Source organism: Budorcas taxicolor, chromosome 18 (genome assembly GCF_023091745.1).
Source record: "Budorcas taxicolor isolate Tak-1 chromosome 18, Takin1.1, whole genome shotgun sequence".
Taxonomy (NCBI): Eukaryota; Metazoa; Chordata; class Mammalia; order Artiodactyla; family Bovidae; genus Budorcas; species Budorcas taxicolor.
The window spans coordinates 54358029-54379704 of record NC_068927.1 but is presented as its reverse complement, the minus strand read 5'-3'; the positions used below and the strand labels follow the sequence as shown (position 1 = coordinate 54379704).

Here is a 21676-nt window from a genome sequence, read left to right as displayed (position 1 = left end):
CCTTCTCTACCCCACACTGCTGCTGCTAAGTCGCTTCAGTCGTGTCCGACTCTGTGCGACCCCATAGATGGCAGCCCACCAAGGCTCCTCCGTCCATAGGATTCTCTAGGCAAGAATACTGGAGTGGGTTGCCATTTCCTTCTCCCCTACCCTACAGTGGAAGGCCTTAAACCCTGATCCACTGTAGGTTATAATTATCTCTCTGTGTGTCTCAGGCTGTGAGTCGTTTGGGGACAGACTTGAAAACCCCAGTTCTTTGTGACCATGGGCAAGTCCTTTCTCCTCTCTGGGTCTCAGCTTTCCCATCGGTAAATGGGAAAGTGGTGTTTCTGTGCCACTTGCACTATAGTCAGCACATTTTTTGGTAAAGATCCAAATAGGGACTTCCCTGGTGGTCCAGTGGCTAAGACCACAAGTAGGGGTCCCGGGTTCCATCCCTGGTCAGGGAACTAGATCACACATGCTGCAAGTAAGACCCAGAGCAGCCAAATAAATAAAGTCCAAATAGTAAATATTTTAGGTATATTAGACATAGGGCCTCTTTTATGTATTTTTTTACAACCCTTTAAAAATGTAAAAATCACTCTTAGCTCAAGTGCTGTACAAAACAGGTGGCAAGACCCCTGCACTAGAGAAACTCTTCCATGTGTACACAGGAGTCTGATCAAGAATCTTTATGGCAGCAGCAATGCAAGGGTAAGAAACTGGAAACAACCTAAATAGCCGTCAAGAGGATGATGGGTGTTGAAACCATTCCATATCTCTTGTCGGAAGTGTTGAGAGGCAGCTAAAAAGAATGAGGTGTGTGCAAGTGGCATGAAAGAGGGCTCTAACACATTATTGAGTAAAAGGAAACAAATTACCAAATGATACATAGGGTATGAGTAAAAATCAAGGAAACACTTTAAGGTACCATATATGTGTGTGTTGGAGAAGGCAATGGCACCCCACTCCAGTACTCTTGCCTGGAAAATCCCATGGACAGAGGAGCCTGGTACGCTGCAGTCCATGGGGTTGCTAAGAGTTGGACACGACTGAGCGACTTCACTTTCACTTTTCAAAAACTTTCATGCATTGGAGAAGGAAATGGCAACCCACTCCAGTTTCTTGCCTGGAGAATCCCAGGGACGGGAAAGCCTGGTGGGCTGCTGTCTATGGGGTTGCACAGAGTTGACACGACTGAAGCAACTTAGCAGCAGCAGCAGCATACATGTGTGTACTTGTGCAATAAAAGGTCTCAAAAAATCCACTCCAAACTCATTGCAGGGATTACCAATAGGACAGTGAATGGCATCATGGAGAATCTGATGATCATAATCTCAAGCCTCATCTCAAAAATGCCAAGTTTGGGACTTCCCTGCTGGTACAGTGGTTAAGAATCCACCTGCCAATGCTGGAAACGTGGTTGGGGAAGATTTCCACATGCCCTCAGGGCAACTAAGCCCATGCACCACAACTACTGAGCCCAGTGCTGTAGAGCCTCTGAGCTCAACTGCTGAGTCCATATGCCTCAACTACTGAAGCCCACTTGCCCTAGATCCCAAGCTCTGGAAACAACAGAACCCCCTGGCTCACTGCTGCCAACTAGAGGAAGCCCACGGGCAGCAATGAAGACCCAGTGCAAGCAAAATTTTAAAAAAGAAAGAAAAAAAGAAAATGTGACGTTCAGTTTTTCCTCTGGGCTTTCATACTAGCTGTTCCTTCTGCCTCAAGGGGTTTTTGCGTGGCTGACTAGTTCTCTGTTAGGTTTCTACTCAGCTGTCCCCTCCTCAGAGGTGTTCACGGACCCCCCTGTCTAAAGCAACCATCCCCAGGTGGAAAATGGAGTGACTATGGGTGGGGACTTGTCATTGTATACCATTTTGTGCCCTGTGAATTTCAAACCAAGTGAACTTATTGCCCATAGATAGCAACGTAAAAAAACAACATAGCTCCCCTAGACGTTTTCTTAATCACATCCCCCATCTCCTTTTTTTTTTTTAAGACCCTTGTCAGTGTCTGAGATGACCTTGTTATGGGTTCCCTTGTTTGCTGTTCCCCCACCCCCGCTACGCCCCCCACCCGGAAGTTCCAGGGGGAAGAACTTCAGTGAGTCTGCCAGGTTGATGGACATGAGCAGAGCATTTTGCCCACAGTAGGTGCCCCATACATATTTGCCAAATGACTGAGCAAATAATGCATGTTTGTTTTTTGTGTGTTTTTTTACAAGAAAAATATATTTTGAATTATGTAATTAAAATTTAATCATAAAAACTTTCCCCAACCTCCCTGCCAAATAGATGAAAAATAGGAAGCGAAGAAAAGATTATTGAACTGAGTGTTTTTCAGAGTCCAATCAGCTCTAATTATTAGACATTTGGTTTGGGTTTTTTTTTTTTTTTTCGGTCTAGCTGGTGGGTGGAATTTCCCCTCTCTCATAAGACGTCTTATGAGAGGGAAGTATGAGAACGGGAAATAAACACTCTGGGGTTCCTCCATCAGCTTCTCTTCCTTCTGCTGGTCTCAAAACTGGGGAAGGGGAGTTCTCTTCCTTAATTCCGCTGAGGTCCCAGCTGGGCAGAGGGTCCTCAAAGGATGACAGCTGTTAAGCCTCCAAGTGCAAGGCAGAGATTGAATGGGCGCCAGTGGGTTCCTCAGCCCCTTTCTGCCCCTTCTGTAAAAACAAAATGTGGAAGACGGTGAATAGGAACCCCTTCTTGCCTCTCGGTATTTACTCCCTGGTGTTCTGAATGCTCCACTCCTATTTTTTCCTTTGAGGAACCAACATTCCTCATCTCTTCAACCCCTTTGTTTTAGGGCGAGGGGACCCCAAGGCCAGGCACTAAGGGATGAGCCTGTGACCCCAGCCTGGCCAGTCAGAGACACGGACCGTGGTCGGGCACGTGACCCAGTATGGCCAATGAGAAGCAGCTCTGGAACCGCGGCTGCCCCCTACTGGGAAACGCGTGCTCTCACCACTGGGGATGTTAGGTTCCTGGGACGTAAACCTGGAGCAGAAACTCTCTGCCACCTCATGTGGAGACCCTGCCAGGAAATGAAGCCAACTCAGAGAAAATAAAACTAATCGCATGACATCACTTGACAACTGGATGCAGTCATGCCTTAAGTCCCTGAACTCTTCAATTACACGGACCAGTAAATTCTCTGCTTTGTCTTCGCAGTTTGAATGAGGTTTCTGTCACTCACAAATCAAAAGAATCCTTACGAAGTTCTCCTTTCTGCTGCTAAGAAATTATCCATACCCCAAGCCAAAGAGTAATAAATAACCCAGCTCCCTTCTCTGCCCTGCAAAGGCCTTCCAGTTTCCATTCTCCCATTTCCTCCCAGACCTCCACCCTATACCTTAATTTATATGGCTTCACCCACTACCTCCTTGGACATCTTCAAATAAGCTTTGTGATCCCATGGACTGTTGTCCACCAGGCTCCTCTGTCCATGGAATTTTCCAGGCAAGAGTACTAGAGTGGGTAGCCATTCCCTTCTCCAGGGGATCTTCCTAACCCAGGGATCAAACCCAAGTCTCCTGCATTGCAGGCAGATTCTTTACTGTCTGAACCACTAGGGAAGCCCCCCAAATAGGGTATCTGGGCCCAATCCACAACCTCTCTCCTCTAAGACCTAGACCACCCTCAGAGATGTCCTGGTGGTCCCCGCAGAGCAGTCAGGTTGGTCATCAAGGTTCTGTGAATTTTTCTGCCTTATTCCTGGATGGAGGGGTGGTGCTTGGGATGACAGAGCTTCACGGAGCAATGTTGTTGTTCAGTCGCTAAGTCATGTCCCATTCTTTGTGACTCCATGGGCTGCAGCAGGCAAGACTTCCACGTCCTTCACTATCTCTAGGAGTTTGCTCAAACTCATGTCCATTGAGTTGGTGATGCCATCCAACCATCTCATCATCAAAAATCTCATCTTCTGTTGCCCCCTTCTCCTCCTGCCCTCAATCTTTCCCAACTTCAGGGTCTTTCCCAATAATGAAGCAAAGTCAGAGGCATATTTCTTGGAGAAGAAGCACAATCTCTTCTCTGCTTCTGCTTCCGATCCCACCCCCCACCCCCCACCCCACCCCCACACACACCTATCACAATTCTTCAGGAACAGGTGTGAGAATTTATTAATATATGGGGCAAATCCACTCTGGCTGCAATTTCCCCATCACTTGAAGGAGTAGGGTGGGGGCTTGAATTACATGCTTCTATGAAAACGTTCAAGAAAACAGGGTCCTTACCACACAGCGCTGTCTTGAGGCCTGGCAGAACTGAGAATAAGCTTCAGCGATGACTGTGGCCCTAGAGAGCAAAGGAAGGCCTTCAGGAGGGCATCCTCCTCCGGCCAGCAACTCTCCCATTCCAACCTACCCCACCCCAACTCACTTGCAGTAGAGCCCTCCCCCAGGAGGTAAATCCAGGATGTCCTCAGAGGCCAGAGTCCTGAAAACTGTGTTCAAGCTGGGGGGCTCTGAGGCAGAGGCACACAGCTCTGAGAAAGAGACAAGAATTGTGGGGGTGCTCAGCTGGCAGACAAACCCTTCCGCTGGACTCCCAACACCGCTCACCTGCAACTCTGTGTCCCAGGGCTGCATCGAGCAGTACCTCCTTCCTGACGGCCTCCTCACAAGGTCTGGGAGCCCCCGGAAAGCAGACCAGGAGGCAGGTCATGTTGTCCAGGCTGCCCTGGCGAAGGTGGAGAAAAGAGAGCCTGGTGGAACATGCGTGAGGGCCTCAGCACAGGGCTCTATGCCTTCAGCAGTTTCCCAACATCCCCCTTGTTCTAGTACCCCCTTCCCAATCTGGTTATGCGCATTTCTTGAAAGTCCCACCCTTCTGCCACTCTAAAGCAAGCCTCTCACAAAGACCAATTGCTTAGGCCACGCCCTCTCTTGCTGTCCTAGCCCCACCCTGTCAAGGAGAACCACTTTGGCCACCTGATGCGAAGAGCCGACTCACTGGGAAAGACCCTGATGCTGGGAAAGATTGAGGGCAGGAGGAGAAGGGGGAGACAGAGGATGAGATGGTTGGATGACATCACCGACTCAATGGAAATGAGCCTGAGCAAACTCCAGGAGATAGTGATGGACAGGGAAGCCTGGTGTGCTGCTGTTCATGGGGTCTCAGAATTGGACATGACTGAGCAACAGCAACGACAGCTTCTCTTTTCCAAAGCTCCTCGCACTTTGCTGTTTAGCTGCTCTTCCTTCTGCCACTAATCACACCTCAGTACCCACCTCTAGGCCTAAGCGTTTGTGTTTAGTCGCTTCAGTCGTATCCGATTCTTTGCGACCCCATGGACCATGACCCACCAGGCTCCTCTGTCTGTGGAATTTTCCCGGCAAGAATACTGGAGTGGGTTGGCATTTCCTACGTCAGTGGATCTTCCCAACCCAGGAATCGAACCTGCGTCTCCTCCATCTGCTAGATTGCAGGTAAATTCTTTACCACTGAACCACCTGCGAAGCCCTAATAGCTGTCCCATTCCAAAAGACCACGCCCTTTCTCTTAAACCCTTCCCGCGTATCTATCCATCTCATCTTGTCTCCAGTCTTCCTTCAGTCTCGGCCCTCTGCATGTTTTGACCCTGCCCCGTTCTTGCAGGCCCCGCCCATCCTCTAGTTTTACTTTAGCCTCTCCATCAAAGCTCCTTTTCCCTAAATCCTTGGTTCTTCCCTCAAAGACCTCAAGCCCCGCCCCCAAGACCTTGCAAAGACACGTGTCCAACAGCTGCGCGCAGAGAAGCTCTGGGGCCAAGCCCAAACAGAGGCGCGATGCCACCAGTCCCGCTAGGGCAGACCCGGACATCGCGTCCCACACGCCGTCAGAAGCCAAGAGCATGAACTCGTCCTCCGCTTGGCGTGCCAGGGCGGTCACCTCAGGCTCCGCGGAAACGAGTTGCTGTTCTGGGGGCCTTCCCGGAGCCTCTTTGTAGGCAAAGTCTCCCAGTGCTCTGGACACTGCCAAAGAGCCCTCGAGGCGCCGACGGCTGATGGTGCCGCCCGCGTCATGGATGCGTTCACGTTCTCGGGGACGGATGGGCCGATGGTCCTCGGTGCTGAAGGCCACGGCGCCGGCGCGACTCAGCACCGCGCGAGAGTCACCGCAGTGCGCCAGGTACAGAAAGCGCGGGGAAACGAGTAACGCCACAGCGGTGGAGCCCCCCGGCTCGCCGCGGGGCCAGAGCGCACGCAGGCGCGCGTCTGCGCTCAGAAAGGCGCGGCGCAGTGCTTCGCATACGCCCTGGGGCTCGCTGGGCTCCGGGCCTAGCGCCTCAAGTACTTGGCCCTTCAGGTGGCGCGCGCCGAAGAGGGCGGCTCTTGCCCCGCCGTGGCCGTCGAGGACTGCGAAGAAAGCCCAGCCCGGGGGCAGCCCGGGTAGCGCAAGGCAAGCGCAATGAGCGTCCTCCATGTGTGCTCGCCAGCCCTGTACTGCGCTAGCCCCGAAGCGCAGACCGCACGCCGCCGCCGCACCCCCGTGCGGCCGCTGGGCGCAACGCGGCGCGTCTAGGAGGGACTGAGGCCGGTTGGGAGACCTGCATCCCTCCTCTTCTTCCTTCATCTCCTCTTCCTTGCGGGCTGGCCAAAGGAGACGTTCCAGCAGGCGGGCAAGGGCCGCCATCCTTCGGCCTGGGGATTAGGAAGACTCCACCCTCTGCACCTGCTAACCGTCCCCGCCCCACCCGCTCACTAATCCCCTGCCTTGTGACATTTTAAACCACCTAAATCTCCTTCCTATGCCCTTGACTTGCACTCAAGTCACTAGAAAGGGTTGAACTCTTAGGGCTTCCCTCTTTCACGTCTTCAAAGCGAGGCTTTGGGTTTGGATCAGAGAAAAATGACAATAGTGCCAATCTAGCACTGACCATAGCTACACATAATTTTACATCATCATCTCCAGTTTACCGAAGAGGAAACCGAGCCACAGAAGTAAACAGTGTTATTGGGAAACAATTTCTAGCATCTGTATTCTCAACACAACACTCGGCTTCGGGTACCCAGCCCTGCTCTGTCCAATCTTCTCCCATATCAGTGGTCCCATCCCGGGTTTCAAAAGCTTTCAATTCTTAACTTTTTTATTTCGACCTCTCGCTCTCGATCTAGTCCCCGGGTTTCAGTCGCTTCTCTTCCAGGTCCCGCCCATCCATTCATACATACAGTGGCTCCAAATATTTGCTATCCCGACTGGACTCTAGCTCCGCCTCTTAGCTACAGGCCCAGCCCCCTCACTCCAGATTGCGCTCACCTTCTGAGCCACACCATCTCCCTTGTTTGTTCTGCCTTATTCCCCCTAGGCCACGCCTCTAGCTCCTCTGTCTCGGACTGACTCCGCCCAACTCTGAATAATTCCAAATTAGCTTAAGGCCCTTCAAGTCTGAGCTCCTCCCCTTGTCTCAAAAGTTTCCAAGTAGTTTCTTCTCGCCCCCTTTCCCACTCCCACTGAGATTCTAAGCTCGTACCTTTACCTCCCAGCGGTAATCTTTGCACCCTCCCTTCATTGACACCTCTAGCTCCACCAGAACGGAGTCTGAGTTCCACGCCTCCATCCTCTCCGCCTGGGCTCCTGCATCCTTATCTCTCTGAGCCCCTCACCCAACCCTCGGCCCCACTTCACTCCCACTAAAGGCCCCGCCCTCCTTCCTCTAGACCCCGCCGTTCAGACCGCCTTCCAAGACTTCTCGACAGTAGCCTACCGCCATAGCTCCGCCCCTCTATTAGGAAGACCACACCCCTCCGTCCTCCCGCGCTTTTCCCCGCCCCCTCGCCCTCCCTCAGGTTCCTCCCCTTGGCCTGTGGCCCCGCCCCTGGCCCCCGCGCTGCAGTGCCCCCCCCACCAGCGGCCCCTCCCGCCCCTACCGAGCTGAACTGAGGGCGGCGGCGGCGGCGGCGACTGCTGGAGCGGCCCGGCAGGAGGAGGCGGCGAGGATGGCGGCGGCGGCAGCGGCGTCCTGGGCGCGGCGGAGATGAGCGCTCGCGGCCCCAGGCCCAAGGCGGCGTGGCCGGAGTGGGCGGGGGTCCCGATGCAGGCCCGAGGGGGGCCATGGGGCAGGTCCTGCCGGTCTTCGCCCACTGCAGTGAGTAGGGGGAGGCTCAGGCCTGGTGTGGGGCCCAGAGGCCCGGGTGGGCTCCTCTTCGGTTTCCCCTCCGACCTGGGCCGCGGGAGAGCCGAGATAGGGGAGGAGGTGAAGGAGACAAAGGAAGATCTGCCCTCCCCCATGTTCTAGCAGCGATGGGGGCGACTTGACCCGGAGAATCTGAGTGAGACTGAGCAGAGACTGGGGGCACTGAGAGAGCCGAAGGGGGGCGCGCTGGGCGCTTGTATGTGCCGCGGGGCTCCGCCCGGGCATGAGGACGCTCTCCAGGAGCTGTCCTCTCGCCCTGGTGCTGGCCGCAGCCGGCGGGGAGGGCATTTCGATGGAGGGGTAGAGTGAGTATGGAGAAGAGGGGTCTGACTCCCCCTCCCCCGCATCACCCATCTTCGCATCCCACCTCCGTTTTCTGGCCAAAATCAGAGGCAGCCCCGGTCTCACCCGAAGTGTCCAATCCCCTGTCCCCAGGAAACAGCCCATCTCTGGGTTGGGGCGAGGACTCCTGGATCCTTAGCTGTTTTTACCACTCCAGGTCTTTCATTACTGGTCTCCTATTCCCCATCTGAGGAAATGAGGTGGGGGCGGGGGGCATGCGATTTCAGTTTCCAAAAGGTATTGATCATCTCCTGTAGGCAAAGCCCCAAGCTAGCTCTGAGAGGCTGAATTCCATAATTGAAATTGAGCCTTATCTAAGCCTCATGATTTCTGAGCCCAGAGCTCTAATGGTCCTGGTCTAACATTCTCTGTCTCACACCCGTGAGGTTCTGAGAACTGGAGATTTCAACACTGACCTAGCCATTTGCATGTCTTGGGAGTCCAGATGCCAAGATTCTAAGAATTTGTTATTTCAACGTTTTAGCGTATCATCCCTACATTCTAAGATCTTGTCCCTACCTGGGCTTACAAAGGAAGGCCCTTCGTCTTCTCCCCATCCCCCCCCCCCCACCTTACCTCTCTGCTCTCATCTCCAATCATCTTCCCTTCAGTCACCCTGTTCCAGTCATATCTGCACACTTCTCTGTTCCTCAAATAGGCAAAGCTTAGTGCTTGCCTCAGGGCCTTTGCACTGGCTTTTCCCTCTGCATAGAAGACTCTTCCCTAGATATTCTCATGGCTTCATCACATCATTCAGATTTCTGCTGAGATGTCATCCAAGGAGTCTTCCTCACCAACCTGTCTGAAATAGCATCCCCTTATTTTCTCTTCCTTTACTTTGATTTTTCTCCGTATACTTAGCACCCAACACCATAAATTTAATTGTTTGTGTCTATCTCCCCTATAGAGTGTAAGCTCTATAAGGCTAGGGGTTTTGTTTACAATTGTATCTTCAGGATCTAAAATAGTGACTGGAGTTTATTAAGCACTCAAATAATAGTTGTTGAAAGAATTAATGATTGAAACCTAAAAGTCTCCTAAAATCCCTAAGGGCTTCCCAGGTGGCGCTGTTGGTAAAGGACCCGCTTGCCAATGCAGGAAACGTAAGAGACGCGGGTTTGATCCCTGGGTTGGGAAGATCCGCTGGAGGAGGGCACAGCAACCCACTTCAGTATTCTTGTCTGGAGAATCCCATGGACAAAAGAGCCTGGAGGGCTACAGTCCATGGGATCGCAGAGTCAGACACGCGGGAAGACTCTAAGATCAAGATTCCTGGATTTGAACTTCCAAGACCGAGCTTCAGATAGCAGGGATAGGAAGGTTTTACAGTCTGTATGCAGAATGTTCTAAAGGTCCTGTGATGAAAATTCTAAGATTTCGTAATTCAGACACGTTTCCAGGACTGGCTCACGACTGGCTCACTAATCAGGCAGTCTAAACTTCTAAGAGTCCTCGATATTTTTCTCTTGCAGAAGAAGCTCCGTCTACAGCTTCATCTACGCCTGACTCCACAGAAGGTAAACAAAGAGGGAGGATGTGAGAGTGGAACTTGAAGGGGGCCCACAGCTGGGCCAAGGGATTAAGGGGAGTGGGTTAGGGTCTTCGGCAGAGGAGCTCATGCCCTCCTTTGCTTGTGGCAGGAGGGAACGACGATTCGGATTTTCGGGAGCTGCATACAGCCCGGGAATTCTCGGAGGACGACGAGGAGGAGACCACGTCGCAGGACTGGGGCACTCCCCGGGAGCTGACCTTCTCCTACATCGCCTTCGACGGTGTGGTGGGCTCTGGGGCTCGCAGGGATTCAGCCGCTCGCCGCCCACGGCCCCAGGGCCGCTCAGTCTCTGAGCCGCGAGACCTGCCCCCTCAGCCCGGCCTGGGCGACAGCTTGGAAAGCATCCCCAGCCTGAGCCAATCCCCAGAGCCCGGGCGTCGAGGTGACCCCAGTTCTGCCCCTCCAGCTGAGCGCCCCCCGGAGGACCTGGGGCTCCAGCTGGATCAGCTGGGCTGGGCGACCCGGGGAGCAGTGACTGGGGAGGACTCTGCCACCAGTAGCTCCACTCCGCTGGAAGACGAGGAGCCCGAAGGATCAGTGGCTGGAGAGGCTGGGAAAGGTGAGATGTCTGAGGTGCTGAGACTGAAGCCACAAGGGTGGGTGGTTTCTTTCCTGAGGGCACCTCCAAAGCGAAAGCTCAGAGCCTTCTCTCTCTAACGCACCAGAATTGGACCTACCACTCGGATTTGTGCAGTCCTCGCCGCTGGAAGTCTTTACTCCACAGCCCAGCCCTGTCTCTGGGATCCCCCAGACTCCCACCCCATCCCCGCCTCGATCCCAATCCCGGGATTCGAACTCTTCGCCGGATGAGCCCTTGCTGGACGAGAAAGAGGAAGAGCCCTGGGGGCAACTGGAGCGGGAGCCAATCACGGGGCAGTGCCTCGATAGCACGGACCAATCAGAATTCACATTGGAATCACACGTTCTAGGTAAACTCCGCGAGGGAACGGGCTACTTTGGACCACTGGGAGGGTGGAGGATTGATATTTAAAGGCACCAAACTCCCGAAGGAACGGAGGAGAGTGGAGAAACGGAGGAGGTATTGCTATTGGCAGGACATTATAAACTCTACCCTTAAAAAAAGTCCCGTTACCTAAGATTGCCATTGGCTCTTTTTATATAGCTGCCCCTCCCACTCGAGAAATTAGCCCGCCCATTGAGGGTTTAGGATTGGGATTGGCTAATTGCTTAAAAAAAAAAAAAAATCCCTCTTTGTAGTGCTCCCCCTGGAGGCTGATTTTGGACAGGCCAAATCCCTGAAAAAGTAAGGCGCTCTTTTGAATGTGGCCACCCGGCTCGTAAAAGTAAACTCGGAGCCTTTTAAAACCTTTCCTCTTCCCTGACCACTAGCATTGGCAAACTGTAAATATACCCGCCTTGCTTTAAAGTATGCTCAGTCTTCGTGAACGGTTCCTATAGGTTGGTTGTAGACATCCCTGCTTTCGGCTGTTTACAAAGAGAGCCATACCGTTTTGGAATTGTTCCCACCTCTATGGAGAGCCATTGGCTGGGTACAAAGGGGGCCCCGCCCCCTATTCCCTCCCTCCGGGTTCCACTGAAGTGGGCAAAATCCCTGAGAAGCAGCGGTGTCTGTAGCCTCTCACTCGGAGGAGCCGAGATGGGGAGTAAAGGTGGGCTTTCGGGGCGGGCTGGGACGCGAGGGCTGGGGGACCGTGGAAAGGGCCCCAGATTCGCTTTTGTCGCCCTCAACTCTGGGGGATGTTTCCTCTTGGTCCCAGACTCCCCAGAAATGCAGGCTGGGGCTGAGGGGCTGTGGGGGTACCTAGGGAGGGCGTGGTGGGAGTGTGGGGTCCCCTCTCTCTCCAGCCGGAGCTTTGGGTCCCGAGAGCAGCGAGGCCCCCTCCCCCAGCCTCTGGTCCAGGCGGCGCTGTCACTCAGTAGCCGAACGGGCCAGCACAGCTGCGGGAGAGGCTCCCTCCCCCACAGCACGCCTAAACTTAGCCCCCGCCTCAGACGACCCGGCCCCTCCCCCACCCAATGGCGCAGGCCTCGGGGAGCCTGCAGGGGAGGGGTTGAGGGGAGACCTACCCTAGTTACAGTAGATGGGAGGATATGTATAGGGAGGATGCAGAAGTGAGGAGAGTCAGACTCTGAGGGGAACTGGTTGGGATGGGTCAGTTTGATTGCAGGAAGGGTGGTAGGATGGAAACTGTCCAGAAATAGAAGGCAGGGTACCAGGCTCTCAGTTCAGTGCTCAAAGGGGAGCCGATTATAGGGAAAGCTGTTAAAAGTTAAGATTCGTGAGATGAGGGTTGGGGTCCAAAGGCCACTGATCAAAGCTTAGGCTGGGCTTGGGAGGTGAGTTAGAAATTTGAGTTAGAGCCTAGGAAGGAGAATGATGTCATTAATATTAGGACGTAGATATATGTGTTGGTAGGGATATCAGGGAGATGTTACTTTATACCCCTCAGGGTGCATAAAAGAAAAAGAACAATAACACCCATTGTTGGGCAGGATGCTGGGAAGGATTGTTAGACTCTTGTTTGCAAGCAATTCAATAAAATTTATGATACTTGAAAATACAAAATTAGTCCACCCTGCGATTTGACCCCTGGGATTGTATCTCAGAAACAGAACCTGAGGTTCTGTTGTTTCCAGTACTGTCTAGGAAGGGGATGGAGGGAGGAAACAAAATAAATGGCCCAGCAATAGATACGTGGTTGAATAAAATGAATAATGGTGTAGCTACACCATGGAATATTGTGTAGCCCTTAAAAAGAATGAATTAAAGGCTGTTCTAGTTGACCAGAAGAGAATTCTAGGAGAAAAAGTAGAGTGAGATATGCATGATGCAGAAGAATGATTTTTTTCACCCAAACTTCTGTTCACACATACTCTATGGGCAGGAGTAAGCTTATGGGGACTCGCTAGACAGTTAACTTGGGTTTTCCAGGAGGCATGCATGGAATGAAAGTGTTAGTCGCTTAGTCATGTCTGACTCTTTGTGACCCCATGGACTGTAGCCCACCAGGTTCCTCTGTCCATGGAATTCTTCAGGCAAGAATACTGGGGTGGGTAGCCTTTCCCTTCTCTAAGGGATCTTCCTTACCCAGGATCGAATCTGGGTCTTCCGCCTGGCAGGCAGATTCTTCACTGTCTGAGTCACCAGGAAAGCCCAAGCGTGGAATAAAAGAAGACAAATAAAACTTTGGAAATTGGGCTAAGGCTCCCACAGGTGTGTCAAGAGGTCATGGTTCAGTCCCGAGGCAGGAAATATGAGGTCAAGAGGTCAGCCAGGGCAGCTCCACAGCCCAGCCTGATCGACGCCCCCTCCCTCCACAGTGGTGGACCTGCTGCACTGGAAGGACGCGAAGACGTCAGGAGTGGTCTTCACAGGCCTCATGGTCTCCCTGCTAAGCCTCCTGCACTTTAGCATCGTGTCCGTGGCCGCCCACGTGGCCCTGTTGCTGCTCTGCGGCACCATCTCTCTCAGGGTTTACCGAAAAGTGCTGCAGGCCGTGCACCGGGGGGACGGCGCCAACCCCTTCCAGTGAGAAGCCCCAGCCCGGCCCCCCACCCCTTATCTCTGTCCAGACCCCAGCGCTGACCCATGACCTCAGATCAGGCACTGACTTCTCACTCTGGCCCCGACCCATCCTCTTCCTGTTCCTAACTCCAACCTGATACCCTGACATTAAACCGGACTCTTGACCCTTGGCTTCCAGGGTCAAGACCCTAACCTCTGATCCTCTGACCTCTGACCCTAACCTCTCCTTGATCCCATCTCCTGACCCTGACCTCCACCCTACCCCTCTACACCTGGTCTCCTTCCCAACTCTCATTTCTTGTCCTTGTCTTGGGCATCCCCCTCAGCGTGGGCCCCCTCCACCTGCTGAGTTGCCTCACACACCTCTGTTCTCTCAGGGCCTACCTGGATGTGGACCTGACCCTGACTCGGGAGCAGACTGAACGTTTGTCCCAGCAGATTGCCTCCCGTGTGGTTTCTGCGGCCATACAGCTGCGGCATTTCTTTCTGGTAGAAGACCTCGTGGACTCCCTCAAGGTGCCCTGAAGCCCCCCACCTCCCTCCTGGGTCCCCAGCATTCCCCTGGCTGCCCCTGGTGGGGTGGAGGGGGAGGAGGGCCATTGCTGTGTGAGTTCCCAGCCTGGGGTACACCCTGTAGGCTCTGCTCACCCTCGCCCTCACCCTCAGCTGGCCCTTCTCTTCTACATCTTGACCTTCGTGGGTGCCGTCTTCAACGGTTTGACTCTTCTCATTCTGGGTGAGCTGGGAAGGCTGTGGAGGGCAGGGTGGGGAGGTAGGGCGCTGGGGCTTGGTGGGGGACAGGGTTATGAATGGATCTGTTAATCTCCGGGGAGGACCCTGACTCCCCATCTCTGTGCCTGCAGGAGTGATCGGTGTATTCACAGTCCCTCTGCTATATCGACAGCACCAGGTGAGTGTGACAGACCTTCAGTTGGGAGTACCCCAACCAAACACAACTGGTCTGATCGCCTCCTGCCCCCCAACAGCCAGGGTCGATGACAAATGTCCTAGCCAGAGAAGAGAGGACCAGCTGGTGTTCCTACCCTGACAGAGTTAGGATCTGACTGACACGTGCCAGGCACAGGTGGTCTGGCTGCTGCCCTTCCTCCATGCAGCTAGTCTACCTAATACATTTCAATAGTCAGCGACAGGCATTTTGATTGGTGTCCCATGACAGAGCCAGTGGCAGAGCCAGGATCTAGCTGATGTATCCCAACCCAAGGCAAGTGGACTCACCGATGCTCCTCCCCAACAATGATGCAAGGCCTGCCTTGACATGTCCTAGCTCCAGAGAAAGCCTGACTGGTGTCTTCTCTCCCTGACACAGCAGGAGGCCAAACAACACTCATCCTAGCTAGAAACAGGCAGACAGATGAATTCCTCCTCCTGACAGCCTGATACCCTCTGTCCCTGTGATACCACCAGGGACTGACAAACACATATTCCATTTGCAGACAGATAGACAGACTGATGCTGTCTATCTCTACACATAGCCTGGGTCTGACTGGCACCCATCTCAGCCAATCAGGTGGACTGACTGATGCCCTCAATCCCTGAAACTGCGAGGGACTGACATTTCAGTTAAATCAGGTGGGATGTCTGTTACCCAGAACACTGACAGAACCGGGCCAACTGACATACATCCTATCCAGAGACAGACAGATGGACCGCATTCCATTTTGACATTCTCCAGCACAGCTGAGAGCCCAGTGATGCCCATCCCTGCCAGGGATATAGTCCTAACTAACTCCCTCACATGCTGGAATCACCAAGACTCACAAAGTCAGCTAATGTGAATTTAAATCAATCCACTCAGGGACTTGACAAGCAACACTAATGCCCTCTGCTCTTATGCTGTCCCTAAACACACATACATACACACATCTCGAAGATTAACAATAGTGCCCAGGACACAAACTCACTGGCAAATTCTTGTGTCTACCCATCATCCCTTCCTACACAGAGTATGGTCCGATCAGTTTGACACTTCAACTTGGACTTCTGACTTCCAAGGGTATTTTATTAGGTTTAGAGTTGAAGGTGGCATGGTAGGCCGCTCCCCCAAACTCCTGATTTGAGTCGGGGCAGGGGAGGGGGAAGGAAGCAGCCTCCTTAATGAATTAGGGAGAAGAGCCCCCTCCAATCTCTCCTTTCACCCTTTTTCTTCATCCTCCCAGGCCCAGATTGATCAGTATGTGGGATTGGTGACCAATCAGTTGAGCCACATCAAAACTAAGTAAGTGCATGTGGTGGAGATGGATGGGATGGGGAATGGGGAAACTTGGGGACCGTTCCTCTTGCCCCCTTTGTGCCCCCACGTCCCCATATTCCTTATCTCTAAACCTCCTGGGGTTGAATGCTGCTGCTGCTGCTAAGTCGCTTCAGTCGTGTCCGACTCTGCGACGCCACAGACGGCAGCTCATCAGGCTCCCCCGTCCCTGGGGGCAGAATACTTGCCCTCCAGGCAAGAATACTGGAGTGGGTTGCCATTTCCTTCTCCAATGCATGAAAGTGAAAAGTGAAAGTGAAGTCGCTCAGTCGTGTCTGACTCCTAGCGACCCCATGGACTGCAGCCTACCAGGCTCCTCCATCCATGGGATTTTCCAGGCAAGAGTACTGGAGTGGGTTGCCATTGCCTTCTCCATATCTCCTTCCTAAAAGGTAAGAGACAATTACATCGCAGGCCAGTAGGTGGAGGGCTGGGGCTGGTTTGGGCCCTAAGTTTCTCCTTCCAGTTTTCCCTTTAGTTCTCAGAATTATCCTCTCTTGCCCCACCCCTTGACTCCACCTGTTTTTCCTTCAGGATCCGAGCTAAAATCCCAGGGACCGGAGCCCTTGCCTCGGTAGCAGCTGCAGTCTCCGGACCCAAAGCCAAAGCCGAATGAAAGAGGTGTCTCTGCCTGCGGGACGCCTGCCCCCACCCCGTGTAGCCCTCTGCCCTCTTCCATCTCCTTTCCATCCCTGCCCTCTCCCAGCCTCACCCCGAGCCATTTCCCAGTGGGTGTCAGGATCACTCACACCAGGGAGTTTGCGCTAATTGCCTGAGCGGCCAGGACTACATTTCCCAAGAGGCTCTGTGTAGGAGTTCAAGGAAAGCGAGGCACCTTGGCCGCGGCGCCTGCTGGGACTTGTAGTTGCCTAGATAGGGCACACGCCCTGCACTTCCGTGACCCCACCACTGGAGGCGCCGTGAGGGCTTGGTGTCTCTTTTGATGCCACTAGCCCCAACGCTGGGGCTTTGCATGGGGCCCAGGGGAGGCCTGAGCTTGGATTTACACTGTAATAAAGACTTCTGTGGAAAACCCAGGGTCTCCTGTGCTTCCAGCCCCCTCCAGCTTTCATATCCCTGCCCTGAAAAGCGCGTAAGTGATTCTCAAGAAGGAACCTTCCCCATCTCTGCAGAAGAAGAACCGAGAGGCGGCAGATCCCAGGGCTAGTCAGGCCTTGACAGTCGCTTTCCACGCCTGTACTCCTCGCGGACATCACTAGGCGATTCCCACACTCTGCCTGCTGTGCCCGCGGTCTCACCTGAGTCCCAGACCCATGTATCCAGCTGCCTTCTGGAGGACTCCCCCCCTCAAATCTATCCAAACCTCTCCCCTGTCCTACCTGATTTCCAAGTCCGGGAGCCCCCTCCTGTCCACGTTGTCGCCCAGCCAGAGACCCAGATTTGGCCCTGGGCTCCTACTCCCTCACGTCTATTCAGTCGTGAAGCCACGCCTATTTCACTCTTAAAAACGTCTCTCATCCACCCACTTCTCTCTATTCCAAATGCCTTGGGAATAAACACAGGGCCTCGTGGCCTCTGGGCCTCGGTTTCCAAAACTAAACCGGGGCAAGAGAAGACAGGAAGCTCGACTCTAAAGACTCAGGGACCTTGGGACTTCCTTGGCGGTCCAGTGGTTGAGCCGCTGCGCTTCCCCAGAGGGGGCCGTGGGTTCGATCCCTCCTAGGGGAAATATGATCCCGCAGGCTGTGCAGAAGGGCCAAAAAATTAGGTCAACAACAACAAAAAACCGACAAAAACAAACCAATAGATTGGATTTGAATCAACTTCTCTACTTTTCGACTACGTGACCTTGAGTAGGAAGCCTCCCTTTCCTCAAATGAAAAGTTGTCACCCTAAGCTACCTACATCCCACTCAGTTCCTCGGACTTTTGATGATCTATATACCACCTGTTCTGCTAGTTAACTATTTTGTTCTTTTTTGCCATATCACATTGCTTGTAGAATTTAACCCCCCAACTAAGGATCAAACAAGGGCCCTTGGCAGTGACAGCACGGAGTCCTAATCACTGGACCACCAGGGAATTCCTTAAATTGGTTTATTAAAAAATAAAGCAAATGTCTTTTAAAATGAAATGTTATTCCACCACTAAAGAAGTCAGTATCCCTCGCCAGCAATAGAAGATAACAGTTAAACACAAAACTATTACCATGTAAAATGTTTACTTGTGCATCACTTAAAATCTTGCCTGTAGTGAGGCATGTCACATTTTACAAGATACATAATAATAAGAGTGGTAGTTACAGTACCAGATTTTATATACAGGGGTTGCCTAGCAGCAGCTTGCTACTTAAGAGTACTTGAGGGGCTTCTCCTGAATCTAGATTTGGCAAGCAGGGGCAGTGTTTTGTTTTTGTTTTTTAGGGGCAATGTTTTAAACTTCCAAATAAAATAGCAACATTTCCTAAAGATATTTTTATTGATACTTTCCATAAGACAAAGTGTCCATTTGTCTTTATCAAAAACTGGAGGAAGAGGGACTGGTTGAGATTATGGACCCAAGAATGTCTAAAGCCCCCAAGCCCATCCTTGGCACCCCCACTGGAGGCAGGAAACAGGTTGGTGATGGGAAGTCTTAATTGAGTCACTCACAGTGCCACGTCTGGCTTTTATATCCATCTGCTTGTTATGATTCCCACTAGTTGCACTAGTCTTGTTTTTCAGATGGGGAAACTGAGGCTCAGAAAAGGATGGTGTTTTGGTTTTTTTTTTTGTCCCACCACATGCAGATCTTATTACCCCGCCTAGGGATGGAACCTGTGCCTCCTTGTAGTGGGAGCACAGAGCCTTAACCTCTGGACCACCAGGGAAGTCCCCATATTCTTGCATTGATTGTACAAACGTTTAGTGAGCGTCTGGCAAGTGCTCAAGCACTCTTTAGTTATCAGGGACACAGAAATGAACCAAAACAAAGTCCATGGTTTCATGGAGTTGTTATTTTAGCGGAAGCAGCCAGACAATAAGCAAATGGACATAGACGAGGGTAGGTGGTGATCAGGGTGATGGAGAGAAGTCCAGCAGAAGAAGGGGACAGAGTGACAAGGCTTGCTATTTTAAACTGAGTGGTCAGGGAAGCCCTCATTAAGTGGTGATATTTAAACAGAGGCCAGAGTGAAGGGAGGCAGTGAGTCATGGAAACATATGGAGGAAAGGAGATTCAGACAAGGGGGTCAACAGATGCAATGGCCCTGGGAAGTGAGCATGCCTGGTGTCTGCAGCAAGCGATCTGTGTGCCAGAAACCAAGTATATGAGGAGAGAGGAGTAGGAGGATATGGGGTCAGAGAAGTGGAAAGGGCTAATCGTCAGGATCCTAAAGCTGTGGTAAGAGATTTGACGTTTCTGCTAAGGCAGACACGGGAAGATTCATGTCGGGGAATGACATTGTTGTCACAGGATCACCTACTTGGATTATAAAAGGATCACTTTTTTTTTGCTTAAATAATAATTACGATGACACAGTTTCTGTTTTCCCACGTGGATGGGCTGTGTGGACAGGGTAGGGTACTGTCCGTTTCTATGGCTCACTTTCCTCGGCCATAAAATGCAAATGAAAAAACTGATGATCTCTAGTGTTTAAGCTCAATGGGGACAGAAATTCTGTCATCACCAGTACCTAGGATTGTATCTGGGACTCTGTAGGCGCTCATTGGAAAAGACCCTGATGCTGGGAAATATTGAAAGCGGGAGGAGAAGGGGATGACAGAGAATGAGATGGTTGGATGGCATAACCGACTCGATGCACATGAGTTTGAGGAAGCTCCAGGAATTGGTGATGGACGGGGAAGCCTGCCGTGCTGCAGTCCATGGGGTCGCAAAGAGTCGGAGAGGACTGAGCGACTGAACTGAACCGAGAGGTGCTCATTCAACTTTTGAAAGGTTTAGATCGCTGAAGTTCCACAAAACAACAGCAGGTGTCGCACCAGCCCTACAGCCGCCAGCGCTGAGTCTCCGCGGCTGGGCTAAATCAAACTCTTAACGGCAACGGACACACTCGAATTCAGATTTTTCAGGAAAGAAGCTTCTGAATCCCGAATTATGAATCTTTTTTGTTTAAAAAAAATAAACGGATTTCTCTCTTGGATAAAAGGGGCTTCAGTCTCTTTAACAGCTAGACACCACGGGGCCACTTCCAGTACCACCGTTTCCCAGAATGCGCGGCGCTATGCAAATGAGACAGTTTCCAAAGAGACGTGATTCAATCCATAGGAGACAAATGCAGCATTTTGGGAGGATGTCTGTTGTAATAAACTTGGGAGAGTTTATAGATGTTGAAATCAACAGTTTCACACGCCCACAAACTATATCACCATAACTGTAAAAAATTAGAAATTTCTGAGCTTTATATAGCTGTGTGGGGTAGCTTTCATCTTGCCCGGATGATCCTCAGTGGTCTGGGGTGCAGGCTTCAAACCTGTAGCTGTCTAGCGACAGAGTGGTTCAATTCCACCTTTCGGGCGAAGAAGCGGTTTAATTCCACCTTTCGGGCGAAGAAGCGGTTTCTCTTTTTCTTCTTCCAAACTGGACATTAGAATGCGAGTTGGCCCAGAGGACTTTGGACCAGCGTCTGGAGATGTCGCTGCAGTCTTTATTTTTGCCGCTCAAGTGTTTCCCTGTGAATACATTCACACACCCCACCCCTGCCCGCCCCGGGGAAAACCAAAGAACTCCAAAAGATGAAGAAAAACTCGTGTATACTCTCAGTTCTATGAAATTTACAGTTAGAAAGTGATCCTAGATTCCTCCCCTTCACTTGCTTACTCACTTATTCAGTCATTTACCCACTCATGTATTTAATCACGTTATAAAATAGTCGAATATTTATTCCTTTGATCATTTATTCATTCACATATTCAACAAGTATCTGCTGGGTGACTGCTCCATGCCCAGCCCTGCACTGAGCGGTCTTGGGGACACACTGATGACTACAAAACCCTGACCCTGACCTCGTGGCCAGTGGAGGAGACAAACTTTAAACATTAATTAACTCCCCATTGAATTAACAACTATCACTACTGGGAAGGCAGGTACAGAACCTATGAGGACGTCTTATAAGGAGACCTGAGTTCAGGTAGGGTGTCAGGGTAACGTTTGAACATATACCTGAAGGATGGGAGTGAATTAGTCAGCAGAAGGGGAGAGTATTCCAGAGAGGGAAACAGGATGGCTGTAATAACAGGGATGAGGATGGTAATAATTGTGCATTTACTCTGTGCTCAGCGCTGGCATGTATAAGCTCACTGATACCCTTCAGCCCATTCTGCAGCTGAGAAAAATGAGGTTCAGAAAGATGAAGCCTTTTAACCAGGATCACCTTTGAGAGGCCTCCAACCCCAGGGCTCTCCCACCTCTGGACCATACTATTTACCACTGCCCGCTGCTGTCTTTTTCCTAAGCCAACTACTCACCAAACCCTGCCTGTTTTGCCTCCTTGAAGTCTTGAATCCTTCCCCTCCTCTCCAGCCCACAGCCCTGGTGCTGCTCCAGGCACCCCCCCACACACACCTCAGTGTTCTCATCCTAGCCTCCTCCCTGGTCCTCTGCCTCATCCTTGCCTCTTTTCCAATTACCCTCAGCCTGGCAGCTAGAGGAGTCTCCCTAAAGCACAAAACTGTCCTTGAATTTCTTATGGCCAAAACCTGCCAGAGCTCCCCAATACTCTCAAGAGAAGATCTAAACTTAGTCTGGAATTTTAGCTTGCAGAATCTGGTCCCTGCTCAACCTCTCTCTTCACACCTTTTGTTTTAGCCCCCGGGAACCTCTAGTTTCCTCAATGTACCAAGCCCTCCCCCGTCAACTCTTTGCACTTGACTCAGGTTCATTTGACTCAGTTTTTTCTATTTCCTTCTATCCCCTCTGTTTATCCTCTAAGACTCAGTTTA

General features: G+C 51.9%; 2 protein-coding genes and 1 non-coding gene across 3 annotated transcripts; 2 read left to right on the top strand and 1 right to left on the bottom strand.

Annotated features, from left to right (window-relative positions):
- Window positions 1-2530: 2530 nt before the first annotated feature.
- Window positions 2531-6605, bottom strand: PPM1N (protein phosphatase, Mg2+/Mn2+ dependent 1N (putative)). Its single transcript, XM_052656698.1, has 5 exons — window positions 5691-6605; window positions 4553-4670; window positions 4371-4476; window positions 4226-4286; window positions 2531-2653 (listed from the first exon to the last, which is right to left on the bottom strand). Exons 1-5 carry the CDS (start codon window positions 6603-6605, stop codon window positions 2585-2587), a joined length of 1269 nt encoding a protein of 422 aa, XP_052512658.1. The 3' UTR covers window positions 2531-2584.
- Window positions 6606-7986: 1381 nt separating this feature from the next.
- Window positions 7987-16812, top strand: RTN2 (reticulon 2). Its single transcript, XM_052655576.1, has 10 exons — window positions 7987-8058; window positions 9921-9965; window positions 10089-10559; window positions 10666-10929; window positions 13304-13511; window positions 13886-14024; window positions 14175-14244; window positions 14372-14418; window positions 15686-15744; window positions 16312-16812. Exons 1-10 carry the CDS (start codon window positions 8025-8027, stop codon window positions 16391-16393), a joined length of 1419 nt encoding a protein of 472 aa, XP_052511536.1. The 5' UTR covers window positions 7987-8024; the 3' UTR covers window positions 16394-16812.
- Window positions 16813-20167: 3355 nt separating this feature from the next.
- TRNASTOP-UCA (transfer RNA opal suppressor (anticodon UCA)) lies at window positions 20168-20254 on the top strand. The gene has a single exon. It is a non-coding gene; the product is annotated as a tRNA-Sec (tRNA).
- Window positions 20255-21676: the final 1422 nt, after the last annotated feature.